The sequence below is a fragment of the Pimephales promelas genome, chromosome 12, assembly GCF_988280905.1.
Source record: "Pimephales promelas chromosome 12, fPimPro1.hap1.1, whole genome shotgun sequence".
Lineage (NCBI taxonomy): Eukaryota > Metazoa > Chordata > Actinopteri > Cypriniformes > Leuciscidae > Pimephales > Pimephales promelas.
Window position 1 is genome coordinate 18,171,145 of NC_142780.1, and position 20,692 is coordinate 18,191,836.

Below are 20,692 nucleotides of genomic sequence, written 5' to 3' on the forward strand. Positions count from 1 at the left end.
ATATGCAAGTAAATACGTTTTGTGATACTTGGTGTCAAAGTTTACATTCTTGTCCCAAAAAGTATTGCTAGACCAATCTGATACAATCTGACACACACATACACACACACACACACATATATATATATATATATACATAGTTTTTTCCAAATTTTCTGTACAAATGTGTTGATATACTGTATCAGATTTTAGAGCTAAAGAGCAAGTCTCAACGCCCCCATAGACATGACTGTTCTTTTGCTTCGCCCTCACTTGTCCTTCAAGATTGTAGTCACCAAAGCACGACTGAGCAGATGAAACAATTACACCTGCTCATCCACACATGAAAACTTTTTTTTAGCATAGTGCACAGCTCAGTGTCCATCTTTTCATCCCATACGTGCCTAATATCAAATGTCATTTGCAGAAACTTATAATTAACCTTTTTTGTTAGATGTTCTGGTGTTTATAATAGCAGAATGACTCATTTTCACTCCTGACATATTAATATTTTAAACAGCAGCCTTGAAAGGAAGGGTGACGTTGATTTGCTGAAGAATTTATATCCTCCAAGTTATTAAGGCCATTCAAATAGCATAAAGGCACACTCTTGATATAAAATTGATTGTATGACATTTTTAATTTGCATGGTGATCTGTGTCGTTTTGCCCGATTGAATAGGATGGAACCAAAATGTAACTGGTGACTGGTTGTTTATAGTCTCTACCTCAGACGTCATGTCTACAGACTGCTGAACGTCTGATGCATAAGGAACACAAAATGGAAATCACTTCAGGAGTTTTGAAGTGGTCATCTGATTGGTTGAATTCTACAGGATTTTCAGGGGACGCATGTGTCATGTTCTTTAAAGGGATACTCCACTTTTTTTGGAAATAGGCTCATTTTACAGCTCCCCCAGAGTTTAACTGTTGAGTTTTACCGTTTAAATGTAAAGTTGCGATTTTCTAGGTTGATATGCCTAGGAACTATTCGCTCATTCCTGCGTAATTATCAGGAAACTTCACGGCATGATTTTTCATTCCCCTAAACATGATGCAAAACAAAACAAATTGTGATTGGCTACTTTACATGTTGGTCAGATGTCCTCTTGGCCAATGAAAGTGCAATTCTTCTGCTGTCAACACTCTTAGAAGAAAAGGTTCTAGAACCTTAATAGGTTCTATTAGTGCTACTTATTTGGAACCCCTAAAAGATTCTATACACTCTTAAAAAAGGGTTCCTCTGGGTTCTATATAGAACCCTGGGGTTCCATACTTGGCCAATAGAACCTTTTACCAAAAAAAAATGGTTCTATATAGAACCATTTTGGAGTTCCGAATATGAAGCAGGCGATGGAACCATTTCTGGTTCTAAATAGAACCCTTTCTTCACTCTCAGAAAAAAAGGTACAAAAGCTGTCACTGGGGCGGTACCTTTTCAAAAGGTACATTATTGGTACCAATATGCACCCTTTAGGTACAAAAATGTACCTTTTGAAAAGGTACCGCCCCAGTGACAGCTTTTGTACCTTTTTTTCTGAGAGTGTTCTAAGAGTAAATCTGAAGTTCTGGAAACGCGAGAGGTTATTTATAATGTGCTTTTTGATTGTGGTACATACTTTTAATTGCCTACTATAACCACAAATACTAACACATTCTACAATGACTGAACACAAAGTGGATAGCATTACTTGTCAAGCTGTGCATTTCCATAGACTGATCCAGTGCACATGTTGAACATGTTTTGTTGTAATGCTTTCTGAAGGGAATGCTGAAGAGGGAAAAGAGTTGGTAAATTGTGTTTGACTTTTTTTTTGTGCAAGCATGAATTGGTTTTATTGTACTGATGCAAATCATCCACTATCGAACGGACGTCCGCCTTTAGATAGGACGTCCAGGAAATTTCCAGTTCTCCCAAATCTAATCAACGGAAAAGCATATTGTGAAATGCCATGAGCCAGCAGAGCATTACAAGCAAATAATTTCACATTAAATGGGATAATTATGGAGATTAATTAGAGAGAAATGTATTTCCTAGGGTGGTTTCTATAGCGGTTGAGAAGCTTAGCTCAGAGAGAGCGAGAGAGAGAGAGTACTAAGTAAGTGCATACCTTTTTATGTCCCGTTTTTGAAGTTGTGTGTCAGTCACTGGGTTTGTTGTTTGTGTGTTTACGTGTGTTTGTGTTTGTGCATCTGTGTGCTTTAGTCAGAACGCTGCAAGCCAAATAAAGAGAATGAGAGCAACCATGAGAAAGAGAGAGAGAGAGAGAGAGAGAGAGAGAAATTGGGTCAGCGATCTAAATACCAAGTACGATGTCAACGGCAAATTATACACTTCACTGAGGTCTCTTGCTCTCTCTCTCTACCCATTTGCTTTTACAGTTTTTCTTCATCTGCATCTTTTTCAATGTCTTTTTCACTGCTTTTCTGAATATAACATGCTTCCTAATTTAATTTTTGTTTTTGTTTGAGGCATGCTCTATTTAAACTTGAACAGCCCCTCCCCCACCAATGCCTTTAGCTTAATTCACTCTTGGTTTCTCAAACACTCACATAAACCTGCTCAGACTAACACACACTTTCAGTGAACTGAATATATAATATAATATAAAGAAAAAAAAATATATATATACACACAAATTAATATTTTTTTACAAAGTTATATTTGATTGTATAATAAATAAATTAGTAAAAGTTGTTTATTAAAAATATTTTTATAAATGTTTTTATACTGTATTATAAAATATAATTTATAATATAATAGTGTTTTCTGGTTTGACCAATAAGTAACAATCCAAAGAAATTAAATCTATTTTAACATTGTGCGAGTGCGCGTTTGCGTTTGTTCAGGTATATAGTGTGCAAGTGTGTTTGTTCAGGTATACCCTATATCCCCACAAAAATGGCAATATCTGGAATTTTTTGGGGACTTTTTTTTTGGTCCACATGAGAAAAAAATGGCTTATAAATAATACTGAACTTTAATAATAACACAATAATACTTTACTTTGAAAATACAGAAAGTTTTCTGTGATAGGTAGGTTTAGGGTTAGAGGATAGAATATACAGTTTATAGAGTATAAAAATCATTATTATGTCTATAAAATGTCCCCATAAAACATGACGACCCAACATGTGTGTGGTACTTTTCATCATTCAATTGGTGAAAAGTAACAGTAAAGACATTTATAATGTTACAAAAGATTTCTAATATGTATCAGCTTTTAACCACATAACTGTCACTTGTCCTTATACGGGCAACCTAAATTTACTTCACTATATTACTATTAAATCCTAATCTAGTCATGACAAACTATATATCGTTGGAAAGGTCTAAGACTCCTAAATAGATATTTTAGTGCTGTTTTTTTTTCTTACAAATTATGAAGCAGGGGCGTTTCTAGGTTTTAAAAACATCAGGGGCTGAACTCGAAACATCAGGGGCTGGGGGATAAGATAGCATGATTCGATACAGAGAATAATGCATATTGCAGGCCTATATGGGGACAGACTGGTTAAGAAAAAAAACATCCCTGGCACTGTAACCATACCAGCCCACATTACCACAGACAGTCACGCACATAGAAACGGAATTTTTTTATTAGGCCCCTCCCCTTTTGGGCTTCATCTTTCATAATTTATTATCAAAAATTTTCTAACCTTGACAAAACACATATTGTCAGAAAGATCTGAGTCTCAAGGTTCCATATTTAGTGACAGAAGTGATATTTGGATAGAAATGTATTAATTTGTTATGGCAGAATGCATACAGTTAAATTCAATGGAATTTAATGGCACCCGGTGGCTATTTTTGGTACTACACCTAAACAAAATCTCATGGGAACTTCAATTTTTGTGATATCAACTTTAAATTTGGAACACAACTTGGTTAGATATATAGCTTTCATTTTATAGTAATTTTATAGTAAAACATATTTTGTAAAATATTAATTTATATATTAATAAAGTATATTGGATTTACTGTAAATTATAACTTTTAACCTTGTCATAACTTTAATTTTTTGAATTGCTTTCAATTCAGTAAAAATCTGCTGATTTTTTTTTTTTTTTTGAAGTGCTTTCACTTCATTAAATATCTGCTGATTATTTTCTTTAAAACAAGACCAAACCTAGGTCTATATTCAAAAGCATTCTTGAATTACAACCATTTATGTTTGTATAGTGCATTTTAATGTCAATTATCAAAAAGGGGGGTGACAGGTAAAGGGTTAAAATAAAACTGCTTTCAACACTGATAAAAAATGATGAAAACGTGAACAAGACGATATTTGCACACAAAATTTATATTTTTATAAACGATATTTATTAAAATAGAAAATGTTGTTGTAATAATATTTCACTATATATATATATATATATATATATATATAAAGGTTGTGATTAAATTTAATAGAATACTTAGAAGACTGTTAGAATAATCAGCATTCTTTCTGAGTTAGCTGGCTGCATTCAAGCCAGGCCACCCACTTTGTTGTGTGATGGAAATGGATAACATAAACAACATTATGATTAAATATTTCTAACATTTACTGCCAACACTCAAACTGCACAATGGATACAGCGGCTTTTCCTCAAGAGGTCACAGCCGGTTTATCATTGTTTGTGATGGGAAACATCTCTTTAGATAAAAAAATTACTAAATAAAGGAACTAACATGAACTAACTAATAAAATTAATGAACTAAAAATGAGCTGCATATTTTCACAGCATTTATTAACCTTTTGATGTGTTGGTTAATAAAAATGTTCATGCTAATATTAACAGATACAATATTTGAGCGTTGTTCATTGTTAATGTAGTTAATTGTTAACGAAATGAAACCTTGTTGTAAAGTGTTACCAATTACACTTACTCCAATGCCAGCCATGCTTGTCATAAAAACACCTTTTGAGTCTTCTGCAGATCGACAACTTCTGACTCAAATCAATGCCATCTCATTAATTAATAAGAAATCTGGGCCAGTTAATAATGGCTATAGATGTTCAATTATTTTTATGTGGAAACAAAATGCCCTGTGGCTAAATAGTGGCCACTAGAGACAAAAATGAGAACCTGTGGTTGGCTAATGAGTGGGTGAATGGGGAGTGTGAATAGAAGAGAGAGAATGTTGAAAGGTGTTGGAGATTGTCTTAGGAGTGAGGAAGGTTTGTAGCTAAAACCTGTCTTTTGTCACCGCTATAGGAGAACACATTGGATAATATAATCCAACCGCATGAAAGATAGATGGACAATGCTCTCTTTCTTTTCACTCACTACGCCCATCTTTCATCTGTCTTTTCTCACTTCTCACAGTAGTGTTTAGGAACGAATATCATATCTGACAGACAAGCGAGAACATAAAAATCCTTTTAGCTGGCTGAAAACTGAAATCTTTCTCTCTCTCTCTCTCTCTCTCTGTCTGTGTGTGTGTCTTTGTCACTGAAGTGCTTAAAATGTGTTATCCGTGCTTGACCTGTCTATTCACATGGAGACTTGTTAGGACTTCAAGGCTGACAAGGATGAGATAGCAACTCTTAGCTCAACCGTAATTATGATAAAGCGTTAAATTGTCACAGGTTTTCCATGACAAAGCACTTCACCAAAGTGTGCATTACTGTCACAAGTGTGATAACATAACATGAGCTCTTCTGTGACTCAGCGATTTGTATACCTTGATAAGCCTGATGCACTTGGACATTTCATTGTGGATAATGCAAGCATATTGATTCCCGATGTACCTCATATTGTGTTTGTTGTGGTTTGTTCTGTGGCCTCACTGTAGAAAGCATAGAGGTCATTGCTGAGCTTCAAGATGGGTCACAATCAATCTCCAATGAAAGGTTGACATGTTTCATTGCTGCGGAGCTATAATAATATCCAAATGCAACAGTCCAATGAGGCAGTCTTTCCTGCAAAGGACTCAAATTAACAGCCAATTAGAGGTCACAGGGTTGTAGCATTGGTTTTGTGTGGCGAGTGATTCAAGCAGATTCAGCTGTCTATTTCATGGGGCATGTTATGAAACTAGAAGCGATTTCTCATTAAATTACATCTTGTCACAATAACAACAATCAGGATGAGCGATTTCACTCTAACAATGCTTTTGCTCTTTGTTTTCTTGGTAATTATACATCTGACTTAATAAATCAAGTGCCTGTGAGAACAATAAGCCTTGTTTATCAAATTTGCACCCACTAATTGAGTGTGTTTGAAACCAATTGATTTTCCAATTCTCTTCGCAACAGTTTACGTTTCATTCGCCAGTTATTGCATCCAACTGGATCATTATACAGTATACCCCTTCTGTATTCGCCATCCCGCTCCTGGTGTAATTGACAGAATTCCAAAGCAGGAATCGGGCACTTTCTTTCCAAACAGCTTGAGTACATGTTGTGCTGTACAGTTATTGTTATGCTTTTCTTTATTTTCAACAGCATGCTCAATCGGGTTCTATAAAGCAGTGGCCGGCTCATTTTCGTGCACTGAGTGCCCAGCTAACAGCAGAACCAGTTCAGAAGGGTCTAAACTTTGCGAGTGTCGGAGTGGCTACTACCGCGCACCCACCGATGCCAACACCACCGCTTGCACAAGTAAGAGAGCAACCAGCTATATGTAAGAAAATAAGACAATGAATAGACAATCCTCATTTATACAGGAAAAACAGCCTGTGACTGGACAAGGGACAACTTTATACCTTATCTACCTCTAAAAGATGTTTATTAGTACTTTAGAGTACCCATATGTACCCTTGAAGACCTACTATGAAGTTTTTAGAGGTAAAAAATGTCGTTTTCAGGGGATCTGTTGTACCCCTAAATACATTTTTTTGCTAATTTTTGTTTTCTGGGAGTGAAAGTCAGTAAGATGACACTAATATTTTGTCCGGATCTATTTATTCATTCAAAAATACAATATATATATATATATATATATATATATATATATATATATATATATATATACACATACATAATTTAAAAAATGTGCGGGTGAAACATCTGCCTTGATATCATAATGAAGCAAATTGCCATTACAAAAATAACTATATTTGTGAAAAGAAACATTATTCCTTGGGGGTAAAAATTATTTCCCAAAAACTTTGGTCTTCCAAACCAAGTCATTTTTCAGATGATTCAGACATTATTCATTTTTATTTTACATTTTAATGAGGCAATATTAGTTGTACATTGTCATGTGATGTGACTCCCCCAGAATTTGATATTCATTAATTGATCATTTATTTGTAATTAAATAAATATTTTTACTTTGAGAAAGATCAGAACATCTGTACACAGGAATACACATGAATACAAAAATAATTTAGTTATTAATTCAGAACCATATCAAACCAATGTGAATACAAAATACATTTCTAAAAACATTTAGAAAGATTTCCTTTTCTTTATTGTGGGCAGTCATTTGTCATCAACCCAAATTCCTCAAGTTTAAATTCTGCTCTGGTTTATAGAGGGTAATCATTAGACGGATCAGCAGCTGGTGAGCGCTAACAGTGTTTGTGAATAACTGCAGGTTTTCTTTCTCAGGCCCTCCATCAGCGCCGGTGTCTTTATCATGGGAGTATGAGAGTTCAGAGGGTGGGGTTTCGTTGCGCTGGCGACCTCCCACGGACATGGGTGGTCGGAGTGAAGTGTGGTATGGGGTGGTTTGCCGAATCTGCCCGTCTGCCACTAGCGCACCACCTAGCATGTGCTCCTGGTGTGGAGAGACTGTCACTTTTTCCCCTTCTCAAACTGGCTTAAAACAGACAAGGGTCACCCTCAAAAACCTGCTCACTAGGGTCACCTACCTCATACAGGTACTTACAGCACTTTGTTCATATAGAGCCAGAACTGGATGTACAGTAGAGACAAGCAGGAATCTAATTTTGGAATGTTTTCTGGATTGACTTGTGCCATCAGTTGGATTTCACAGTGAACATCATACTTACATACTAATTAACCCCCTTCACCTCTTCGTTTAGGGGTCACACTTGGCTCCTTCTCGGTCAAAAGAGATCCAAAGCCTTGAAATGTAAATTTTTCTGTTCAATAATATTTTTTTAATTATTATTTAGAATTTTGAGAGGATTGTATGATACTATGCAATATTTATACAATTTTATAAGATATTTTATAAAACAATATATTTCTTTGAAGTGATAACTTATGTAATAAAATCTTGTGTAACTACTACCTGTAGAGCTTTTGGATTCCCATTATTTATTTATTTTTAAATAATTTCTATTATCGATTATTCAAGTTTTGAATTTAGATATATATTAAGACATTGTGATGTCTACTTTTTGCCTTTTTAGATATTGTCCAGGTTTAGATATTTTTTGTTAGATAAGTATCAGTTTTTGCATAATGTTTACAATCAAACATTACAATTTTGTTAGAAAGAGAACACATTAAAAGCATTTTTGTTTCTCAGTATTTAATCATTAAAAAAATCTAACAAAATAAGGAATAGATAGCGATAATTCTTCATTGCTGTCACTGTGCAGTTTTTTCTGTGGCTGATTGTAGTTTGTACCACTAAAGGATTCTCTGAGTTTTCATATTTTTTCGTATTTCCTGTTCATTTCTATGTCGGTCATTTTTGACCACACAGGAGGAAAGTGTGGCTTTTTTTTACCCTTTGTGTGTTTTCATAAACGAAGAGGCCAAGAGGGTTAAATGAGAGCATGATATACAGTAGGGATAATATAGGGGAGACCCAAAAAAGTTTATTTAAAAAAAATGTATATTTGATTTAATATTTTTAAATCAAAAATATTGTTTTATGAATCGTGTTAAATTTTTCTTGTGTGCTTTGTCGATGTTTTGCTGTGAACTTCCCCTGCTGCTGATCATTGTTTCTTAAATGAATGGTTGTATAACAATAATAGGATGCATGTTTAATAGTTTGTTTTTCATAGATAATACCATTCAAAAGTTTGTGGTCAGTGCTTTTTGTTGATGTTCAGCAAGGACGCATTACATTGATCAAAAGTGACAGTAAATATATTTACAGAAAACATATATTTCTATTCAAATAAATACTGTTCTTTTTTACCAAAGCAGCACAACTGTTTTCATTATTGTTATTATTAGTAAGAAATGTACCAAATCATCATATTAGCTTAATTTCTGAAGGATCAAGATAAGAGCAATGATGCTGAAAATTCTGCTTTTCTATCACTAGAATAAATTTGATTTTCATCTATATTAAAATACAAAATACCTATTTAAATTGTAATAATATTTCACAATATTACTGTTTTCACTGTATTTTTGATCAAATAAATACAGCCTTGGTGAGTATAAGAAACATCTTTCAAAAAACGGTAGTACATGTTCCTATACCGAAATCATAAAGTTTCTTTATAAGTACAACATTATTATGCCTTAATGCTGCTTATGTGCATGTAAGAGCATTGTTGCAGTGAGCTGTGTATGATTTGACAGGTTCAAGCAATAAATGAGGTGTCCGCGCTGAGCCCTTTTCCACCACAGTTCGGCAGCATCAATTTCACCACCAGCCAATCAGGTATGAAGAGCATGTATGCTGGGACCATCCGCAGTACGCGTGCGCACCAAACTGTTTGCACAGTGTATCTATGTCTTACTTCGTCTGTCTCCAACCATTGCTATGTCTAGACATCCTCCGCCCCTCTCTTTCTCTTTCCTCTCCCCACGGTATTTCCATGTAAAACTCTTTCCCTTCATAATTTTTTACCTTCTGCTATCTGAACACAAGTGGCTTTGGGTCAATATAGGCTGTCATCTCATATAATGGTCAAGAAAGCAGCAAGAGAGATGGAAAGAGATGAAAAATGGAGGGAGGATAATCAGTGTGGCAGCCCACAGAAACTTTGGAAACAAACGGTGCAATTCAGATGTCCCTCTCTCGCTGTCTCTCTCTCTCTCTCTCTCTCTCTCTCTCTCTCTCTCTCTCTCTCTCTCTCTTCGTTTTCTATCTTTAGTAGTAATTCAAGCTCAGATGGATTCTGCAGACCTGTATATGATGAGTTTATATAACTTTACCATTATTTAAGCTTTGGGTGCTGCTGATTGAATTTGATTGAGTTACCTTTTACAAGCACTTCCACATGACTGATTAACAGACAGAGACATTGGTTGAGACTAAGGGGGTCGGGGGTTGGGACAGGGTGGGAGAGGAGAATGGTTAACTCATGACCTCGTTAACACGGATGAGGCTTCAGCAATGTCTAACTAACCGTCAAACAGGCACCAAAGCGTGATGTAAATGGCTTATTTGGGCCTACATGTTAATCCACGTGTGTATTATCGCTCTATAATGCTCTTTCTCTTTATAATGAGGAAGGTATTTGATATTAATTCAGAGCAGTAGAAAAGTAGGCTGCCTATTGTGAAGTGATGAGCCACCGTGTGGTCACTCGTATAATTACATGTTTGTGTCTCAGTGCCTTCTGAGGTTCCCATGCTGCACCAGCTGAGCAGATTTCAAGACTCCATCACGCTGTCCTGGCCTCAGCCTGACCGGCCCAATGGTGACATCCTGGAATACCAGCTCCGATACTACGACAAGGTCAGAACTGTTATTTATGCAAAATATTAAAGGATTAGAGCACACACACACACACACATACACACATGTATATATGTTTGTGTGTGTATAAATGTATGTGTATATATATATATATATATATATATATATATATATATGTACACACACAGAGACATGCGCACACACTATTAATTGCGATTAATCGCATCCAAAATAAAAGTTTGTGTTTACATAATATATGTGGGTGCACTGTGTATAATTATTTTGTATGTATATAAATACACACACATGCATGTATATTTAAGAAAAAAAATATTTATATATAATATTGATATTTAAATTATATATAAATCTATATACAGTATATACATGAAAATATTTCTTAAATATATACAAGCATGCGTGTGTATTTATATATGTAAAATAATTATACACAGTGCACCCACATATATTATGTAAACACAAAATTTTATTTTTGGTGCGATTAATCGCGATTAATCGTTTGACAGCCCTAATATAAATATAATAATATGTATACACAAATATTATGTAAACAAAAAATATGTTTGATGCGAATAATCGTTACTTAAAACTTATAATTTTGCCTTGGCAACTAACTGGAACAAGTTCAAGCACTAAAATTATTAAAACAAAAATAAATTAAAGCTAAATAGAAATATTAAAAATGGCAAAAAGCACATAAAACCAGAAACAACATGAGTAAATGATTACAGAATTGGTGAAAAATTTGGTGAACTATCCCTTTACATCAATATAAAACGTTGTGTATGATGATGTGTAAATAACGTCAGCGAACAGATGGTGCTGTATTGTCACAGAGATGGTGCTTTCTCTCTCTGGCAGGGGTCTGATGAGGACAGCGCTGTGAGCGTCTTCAGTGAAACCAACACAGTGACAGTTGGAGGTCTGATTCCAGGCTCCATCTACGCCTTCCAGATCCGTGCTCGAAATGAGAGAGGCTACGGACCCTACAGCCACACTATTTACTTCAGCACTCTAGCAATGGGTAAGCCAAAAATATAACGCGTTATGTCACACGTAATTTATCATTCTAGCTAGCATATATGCAAGCTTACTCATAAGCTATTAAATTTGCAGTCTCAGTAACAATGGTGTCTTCTAGCTGTGTATTTAGTAAAATTGCCCCTAACAGGATAATTACTGATTATGCTCTTCAGAGTTCATTTCTCTTCATGTTTCAGTCTAAGTATAATAATTTCAGTACAAAAAATAGATGCAATTTTTCTTTTCTATGGCTTCTGTACGAAATGCTGCTTGTTTAGTAAGGATATGACCTATATGCCTAGGTAAATATACACTATCTCAAGAGATTTCAGATGAACTCCTTTTGACATATATTATTCATTTAAAGTGCCCCCAAAAATTAAGCAATTGTCAGTAAATATAGCAAATTTTATATATATAAAAAAAAAAAAAATAGCAACATCCTAATGTTATTAGGCAATTACAATTAGGCAATTGCAATTACAAATATTTAAGAACTAATTAAATATTTTTTAATTAATACTTTTATTCATCCATTTTAAATTGATTAAAAGTGACTTTTATGTTGTGACAAAAAAGATTTCTATTTCACATAAATGCTGGGGAAAAAAAATCAGTTTCCACAAAAATATTTTCAGCGTTGAACTTGATAATAATAAGAAATGTTTACTTTAAATATCTTTTTGTGTGTGAATGTAGTAAAATATTATTTTACAAAATTATATTCTCCGTTGTTATTTTTTATTTATTTTTATTTTTATTTTTTTATTGATATTTTTCTCTTTGTAGAGGAACAGTCAAAGCAGATTCAGAATCGCCTGCCCCTTATGATCGGATCAGTAATGGGCGGAGCAGCATTTCTATTGGTTGTGATAGCGATCATCATTGTCTTTGTGTTTCGAAGGTATGTACATCAATACCCTTGATCTCAGCTATTGTGTAAAATATTATCTATATATTGATCTATCTATATATTGATATATATATATATATATATATATATATATATATATCATTAAATATATATTGAATGTCTGTGTGTGGATCTGTGTGTGTACATACCATACACACATACATACATATTTATACATTATATATTTATATCTCACATGTTGGATTAAAAAAAGGGGCTGTTTTTGCATATAAAATTACAAAAGAACTTAACAGTTGTTTGGTCTTTTTCCTCTAGTAAAAGGAGAGAGAGCCCTTATAGTGACAGACTTCAGAGATATATGAGCAACAGAGGTGAGAGCTTTATGTCTTGTACCTGTGAACTGCAGTGAAAACTGCAGAAAAAAACAAATTTTCACTTCATCTATTAAAGTGGGGTGCATTCCGACTACTTTGTAATTATTGCTATTATGCAATAACTGTTTTAGTATAGTCTACACCACAAGTGTAGAGTTTGTCAGTCTGAAAACTTGAGCACACTGGCAGCATGTCTGTCATTAGAAGGGGGAAAACCAGTGTAGTCGGGGCCATACGCACGTATGCGCCGTATACTTACTTTTTGCCCAGGGCTGTTTGCGTATTAAGAATTCTAAGGATCAATATTTGCGTGTACCCACTTGTTTTTTTTTTTTGCTTAGAAACTCCATAGTCTACTGTCATGTTAGCTTCCCCTTTACCTGTGTGTCTAATACTGTTGTTTAAACTCGCGATTTGTTTTGTTGTAATTGGTACATGCCATGCATTAGCACTTCTATCATTCTACCTTTTCCCGCCCATCATTGACTGACGGTGCGTGTTCGCGCTGCAGTGAGAGAACTCTGCTTAACCCCTAAATAACCAAAACTGGCAAGTAATAAATAAATATTGATACCATAGTTAATGGAAACATATAGAATTATGATAATAAATAATTATATACATTGCACACGCCCACTTTCAGAGCTTTTATAAGCGCTGAGTTCCCATACGAACTGAAACGATAATCAGTGCAACATGACTGAAGCCCGGTGTATTTAATTCTGCATGAAAAATTATATGATCATTAAGTTATGACAACATGTTTTTACATTGTTTTAACTCATCAAAATAAGTTAAGAATTTTCAACAAAAGTTTTTAATAAAAAAAATTATTAAGTCAGTTTCATGTAATTTAAATTGAATTAACTTAAAAAAAAATTTAAGGCAGCAACTTTTTTTTACAGTGTACTCTGAATCTTATCACACCTCAAAAGTGTGATAAGGTTTCCGCGAGCCCTTCAAGACATCGATGATAAGACTTGAACACTTTAAAACGCTATAAAGTCAAACATGACCTAGAACAGCCATAAACTAAAAAACGTGTCTTGTGCCAAGATTTATTAGAAAGCTTTTTAAACTATTTAATTTATGACCACCCTTACTAGAATTTAGCATTATTTATTGTGTTAATTTTTACTAACATGGGTAATTTATCATTTCTGGGCCTAATTTAACAGACAGGGTTTAGATTAAGCCAGGGCTAGGCCTTAGTTAAATTAAGACATTTAAGGAGCTTTTATAAAGGTGGCTTAGAAAAAAAACATTACTGCTGTTGTGCATCTTGAGACGAAACTCTAAAATATATCAGTGCAGTTGCTTTTAGCTAGGACAGCTTAATCATGCATTTTAGTATCTGTTCAGTGAATGATCTGTTAAGGATTAATTGTAAACCACTTTTTTAGGACTACACAACTGGGTGAAATGGTGTAATGTGGATGTTTTTTCATTCAGGTGGGGTGAAATATTACGTGGATCCCTCCACTTACGAAGACCCGAGCGAAGCAATCAAAGAATTTGCAAGAGAAATCGACCCTGCCCACCTTAAGATCGAAGAGGTCATTGGTGCTGGTTAGTACATATAGTAGAGTCAATATAGCATTAACTTGACATACAGCATATTAATCAGATAAAACAAGCATTATGGATTTTATGGCTTTTATTAATTTTGATGATATGTTTAAATGTCAGTTTGAAATAGAAAATTCAAATAACTGGATTTCTCTTTCTAGCTCAGTTTGGGGACGTGTCCCGTGGCCGGTACAGGCCACTGGGTCGGAGAGAGGTGTTGGTTGCGGTTAAGACTTTGCGTTGGGGAGTAACAGACCGTGAGAAGAATGTGTTTCTCAGTGAGGCAGGAGTCCTTGGGCAGTTTGACCACCCCAATGTGCTGAAACTAGAAGGTGTGATCACACGCTCCCCTCCTGAACGTCTTATCACAGAGTTCATGGAGAACGGCCCTCTGGATGCCTTTCTCAGGGTAAGAAGTGACAAGATGTTATTTTAAGACATGGAAATTAACACAATAAACTATTTTCACAGAAAATCTTTTTTTTTTTTAAATATGTAATTTTAATTTAGTTATAAGAGTTCAAATTAATGAATGCAGGGGAACTTTAAATTATATTATCACAGAATTTATGGAAATGGGTGCTTTTCTCAGGGTAAGAAAAAATGACAAGAAAAATGTTATTATACAATATAATTCTACTACTTCTAATAAAAATATTTTATTCATGTAAATTAAATATATATATATATAATATTATAATATACTCATTAAAATGACATTGATTATATATATATATATATATTATATATTTGTAATTATTTGTAATTTTTTAAAGGAAAATGAGGATCAGTTCAGCGTGTTGCAGCTTGTAGGCATGGTGAGAGGTGTTGGAGCTGGAATGCGCTACCTTTCGGAGAGGAATTTCGTCCATCGTGACCTTGCTGCCCGGAATGTTCTGGTGAATTCGAACCTGGTTTGTAAGGTGTCTGACTTCGGCCTGTCACGTTTAATGAGGGGTCTGGACCACAACATGCCCACCTACACTGCTTCACTGGTACGTTATGGGAAGATTTCTGTAAATGTGCATTACAAAACACTATTAAATGTTCAAAGGTGTGGATGGGGGGAATTCCCTTCATTTTTAATTCCTTACAGTGGTGTGTCTGTTTTTAGGCCTAGACATCTTTGTTAATTAGCGCTGTCATTGCATTTGCTCAAATTACTGTCATTTCTTTCAGGGGAGTAAGATCCCTGTGCGGTGGACAGCTCCTGAAGCTTTTCAGCATCGTAAATTCAGTTCAGCGAGTGATGTCTGGAGTTTTGGGATACTTGTGTGGGAGGTCATGTCATATGGAGAACGTCCGTACTGGGACATGAGCAACCAAGAGGTGAGCATTATAGATTTTACAGTCACACTTGCTTTTCATACCATGCAGTCACAAAGCATTTATATATAAAAAAATGTACACTAGAGGGCGTTATTAGACTATTTGATGAGCAGTTGCATAAACAACCCCCAGTACAGTGTGTGTGTGCAGTTCACTGGTTGGGATTTAAAATTTTCAGCTGTATTGTGAGCGTGTGACATTAAGCGGATTTTAGAGTGTGTGTTTTTTTGTGTGTGTGTTTTTTAGAGAAGTTTACAGGCAGCTCGAAATTTCATGACCTCAATCGGTGCGCTTTCACATGTCAACTAAAATACAACATCTAATGACTATTTTTTCAGCTGCTTTAATTCCAGAGGTATTTTTCCCAGTCTTTGTCTTCGTAGGGATTTCAAAGGATTATTCAATAAAGAGCTCTAAGACATGAACCAAGGTGACTAGCACTGAGACTTTAATTTGCAGCAAAAAAGTATTTGAATGTTTAAAGGTACTACTTCTCTCTGTTTATGTATATGATGAGTCATGCAGGTACTGGGAGACTCTGCAGCGACTGGCGTCTGGGATTACATAATGAAGTTCAAAAAACTGAGACAGACTAAATCCAGAACAACTGTGGCAAAATATTCAGGATGTGGCAGGATGCTTGAAGAAACCTGTCCGAAAAACGTCCCAGGTTACGACTGTAAACCTTGTTCCCTGAGAAGGAAACGAAAAACTGTGTCAATGACGACACTTTGGGGAATGCACCCTGCCTCTGAAGCATGAACGAAACTATTCCAATCCTGATTGGCGTATGACGTAACGTGATGGCATACACGTAAGCTACAAAGGGCACTCAACAGAGTTAGCTTTTGCAATGAAGCAAGTCGCTCCCAGGCAGGGGAAGGTGTGGCGAAGAGATGCAGTGTCTCGTTCCCTTCACAGGGAACAAGGGTTACAGTCATACAGTCAGGAACTCACACAACGTCGATGAGGACACTTTAGAGTACCCACTATACCACAAAGAGCCCTTCCTGTCTCAGTGTGAAGCTGCGCACAGGGCACTCTTAGAACGAGAGCACTAAAGTGCCTAGCGTAGAAAGAATGTCCAGGTTATAGAATCTGATAAAAGTATGAGGGGTGGCCCAACCTGCTGCTTATCGCACACTTCTTGGATTCTTAAGCTTAGCACCTGATAGGCCATAGAGATAGCCTGAAGGATACAGTTACTGATGGTCGGTTTGGATGCGGGAAGCCCCTTCTTGGGCGATCCCGAAGCACACCAGCAACTGATTTGACTTCCACCATGAAGAACTTCTGGACAAAAATCTTGAGATCTCTGACAGGGCAGAGCAAATTACGTCTTTCCTCATTCGCCATCGCGTGAGGTGGGGGATGAAAAGCCTGGAGAAACCTGGAGGCCGCGCCACGTTTGATGGCACTTTAGGCACATAGCCCAGCCTGGGATGCAAGATAGCCTTAATATTGCCTGGAGCAAACTCCAGGGCCCCGTGAAATATAGAAAGGGCCTGGAGATCTCCTACTCTCCTCAGAGAAGTCATGGCTAATAAAAAAAAAGCTACCTTGAAGGAAAGGTTCTTGGCCTCAGCCTACACCAGAGGTTCGAAGCGGGCCTCAACCAGCACTTCGAGAACTACTTCCAGGTCCCATGTGGGAACTCTGATACGAGCCGCAGGTCTCATCCTTCAAGGGGTGCCAGACCCACAGTTTCCATAGCTCTGGCCGAGGGTGAAATATTGAGCCTGCATCAGCAGGTCCCTCCTGATGGGAATCTCCCATGGAGGGCCATCCAGGAGCGATATTATGTCTGAGAACCATACTCGGGCCAGCCACAACGGGGCTACTACCAGTAGACAGACACCGTTGCAACAGACCCTCTGCAGATTTCTCCCAGGAGCAGCCTCAGCCACATCTGCACAATGGCATCCAACCCCAGCGGGACTGGGCAGAGCCAGTATGTTTATCTTAGACCCCACTGATGATTAGATCGGACACCACTGACATTTCGTCTGTTCTGACAAGAACATGGTGACCCTTGAGGTCTGGCAGGATACTCCTCAGAGCTGCATAAATTGCCAGCATTTCCAGCCAATTAATGTGTCAGGGGGAACGATTGTCCTGCCATAGACATCTTGTAAAGCGACTGTCCGTCATGACCACGCCCCATTCCGTGAGGGAGGCATTTGTCAAAACAGCTTTCGGGCTTACATATGATGCTCCCAGCATGGAACCTTGGGACTGGAACCAAGGTTTCTTCCACATAGATAGATAGTGTGTGGCTTTTTTGCCTGTGCAATTAAATATGCCAGCTCATATGATGCATGTTGAGCTTTGGCAGGGATTGTTGTTTGTTTAGACAGAACTTTCTTTTGGCATTGTAACTCTCCCTCCTTTTGTCGGAAAAATCTACTGGTTTAGTTGCAAGAGAGGGGTGCTTGGTTTTCAGTGTTGTAGCTTTATTCTTTCATGTGCTAGCACCTCAGTGCACACTACACTTTGGGATGTTGTACTTCGTTGGCGATGATGCATGTGAATCCATACTGGATAAATTTGTCTCTATACTTTCGACACTTGGAGGAAGGCTGATCCGAATGCTGATGGATGTGCTCTTTATGCAAACACCAGCCTCTTTGACTTTCTGTATCTAAGGTTGATGGCATTTGCGATGGTGGTTGCACTTCTCTTTGCAACTTTTTAGTATTTTGTTACAATTATGGATACAATAGATATGCTATTTCCAATCGTTATATACATCTTTTTTTTATTTCTGGAAATCATCTCGCGACGACTTCTAGATTTAGTCTGTCTCAGTTATTTCTGTTTCTTCGTGTAATAACAGATGGACTCGCTGATAGTGAGATCAGCTCTCTGTGTGGATCATACTAGCTGTTGTCAGTCACTGCTGTGCATATAAAAATTATTAGAATTAATGGCAAAAGGAATGTTTGGAAATGTAAACTGAGGGGAAAATGAATCATATTTGTTTTGAATTGTTGCACTCTGTTACTAAGTATTTCCATAACGCCTTACTAAATGAGTTTTATTTCTCATCTGATTTCTCTTTTCTTTGCAGTTCTTGCAGGTTTTCAGTTCCTCTTTCCTCAAAATCATTGTCCATTCCTGTTTTTGCATTTCTATTTGACTCATACAATGAAACACTGCTCTATGTGTTATGTCTTCCCTAATTCCCCTCTCTAGGTGATGAAGGCAGTGGTCGATCAGTACCGTTTACCTGCTCCGAACGGTTGTCCCCCGGCTCTTCACTCTCTAATGCTGCAGTGCTGGCAGGCCGACAGGAAGGACCGGGCAGGCTTTGACTCTCTCCTGTCATCCCTTGACCGTCTCATTCGCCACCCTGCCTCCCTAAAGGCAGAACACAGCCGGTGAGATGCTCAAAACTACATATAGCACTTTTCATTATTAGACAACATTGTGTTTCATCTTTTACAATATTCTCCTCTTTCTTAGTCCCACCCAGCCACTCTTAAGCCCCACCCCTACTGACCTCTCATCAGTGTCAACAGTCGGTGATTGGCTAACAGCTCTAAAGATGGACAGGTATAGGGATGCGTTTGAGAGAGCACAGTACCACAGTCTGGAAAGTGTCAGCATGCTCACTATGGAGTAAGTTTAGAAACACTTTTCACCCTAGTTTGTCCACTTACAATATCCAACATATTACATATCTGTCTTACAAATTTTACATTTTCTTTGTCTTAGAAATGTTCTATCTTTCTTAATTTTTTCAGAAATAAAAATTCTCAGCACAGTGCCCTTTCCACCATCTCTAATTAGAGGCCAAGAACCGTTTCTTCTTGTTCTTCTTTAGGGGCCAAGCACCAAAGGTGCGGAGGCACCTATTGTATCTGTTTCAGTTCTTATTATTCTTCTTCCGACTGGGTGTCTATGGCAGCCCATAGAACCGTTTGCGGTAAAGTTATGAAATTTGGCACACTGATAAAGGACAGTCTGAAAAGTCTTCATAGCAAATTTGGAGTCTCCAACTCAATCCCTCTAGCGCCACCAACTGTCCAAACTTTCACTCATGTTTATGCTAATAACTTTTGAACCGTACGGGCTAGAAACAAACTCGATTTGATTGCACCCAATGATGTCATTTTTCGTCATGAAAATTTGTCTGCCCTCTTCGAACCCCTCTTAGGCCGTTGCTCCAAATTTCACGAAAATTGATTTAGATCATCTTCACACCATGCTAATAAAAATGTATGGAATTTAAGTCGAATCGTCAAACTGTTCTCGAATACTGTACAAACTAATTTTATGTAGTGCTTGCAAAAACAGACGTAAGGCTGTATCTCCGCAACGCTTTATCATATTCAGACCAAACTTCATTATAAGGCCATATTCAGGCCATGTCCATTATAAACCATCATGGATAACGTTTACAAAGTCATAGTCAGGTGAGGATCAAGGGTTTTAATTTATAATATAATAATAGTAATCAGCTGATTGTCTCACAAACGTAACCAGCACATTTCTCCCCTCATAGCAAACCCATAATACAGCGAAGGAGAAGAACCACATGAAACTATCCACCTATTAGATAAAATTGATAAACCGTTAAATCATATTTTGATATCCACAATAATTGTTGCAGTTGGTCTGAAACTTTTCTTCTTTGCACTTTGCCCTGATAATTGCTATTTGCAGCTCTATTTATTTATTGTGTTTAATAGCATTCTGTGATGGAAATTTGTAACACTTTTGGTATTAAATGGCCAACTCCTTTTTTTTTTCTTATGTCACAGCTATCATGTTTATGCATCGTAAATACACCCAACTGAATCATATTTTCACACTTCTTTCATAATTTGCCATTTTCTTTTTTCTTCTTTTTTATTACACATTACATCTCATATTTCATCCCTATCTCTTCAGTAACCAAGTGCATAAAAAAGTTTTAAAATGTTTTTATTATATATACTGTATATATAAATGGGTTTGAAATTAAAGCCGGTGTTCTGCCAATTTTTGCTGCCTTGTCGAAAAAT

At 36.5% G+C, this 20,692-nt stretch overlaps 1 protein-coding gene across 2 annotated transcripts in view; it reads left to right on the forward strand.

Annotated features, from left to right (window-relative positions):
• ephb6 (eph receptor B6) overlaps positions 1-20,692 on the forward strand; it is a 49,860-nt gene that overhangs the window by 25,984 nt on the left and 3,184 nt on the right. For both annotated transcript variants that reach the window (XM_089117603.1, XM_039679688.2), the window contains 13 exons: positions 6,413-6,568; positions 7,523-7,794; positions 9,428-9,509; positions 10,408-10,532; positions 11,376-11,538; positions 12,327-12,441; positions 12,727-12,782; positions 14,238-14,354; positions 14,516-14,763; positions 15,131-15,349; positions 15,534-15,683; positions 18,879-19,063; positions 19,149-19,304. In XM_089117603.1, the coding sequence (XP_088973729.1) occupies positions 6,413-6,568; positions 7,523-7,794; positions 9,428-9,509; positions 10,408-10,532; positions 11,376-11,538; positions 12,327-12,441; positions 12,727-12,782; positions 14,238-14,354; positions 14,516-14,763; positions 15,131-15,349; positions 15,534-15,683; positions 18,879-19,063; positions 19,149-19,304 (2,044 nt within the window). The remainder of the gene's footprint in view (positions 1-6,412; positions 6,569-7,522; positions 7,795-9,427; positions 9,510-10,407; positions 10,533-11,375; positions 11,539-12,326; positions 12,442-12,726; positions 12,783-14,237; positions 14,355-14,515; positions 14,764-15,130; positions 15,350-15,533; positions 15,684-18,878; positions 19,064-19,148; positions 19,305-20,692) is intronic.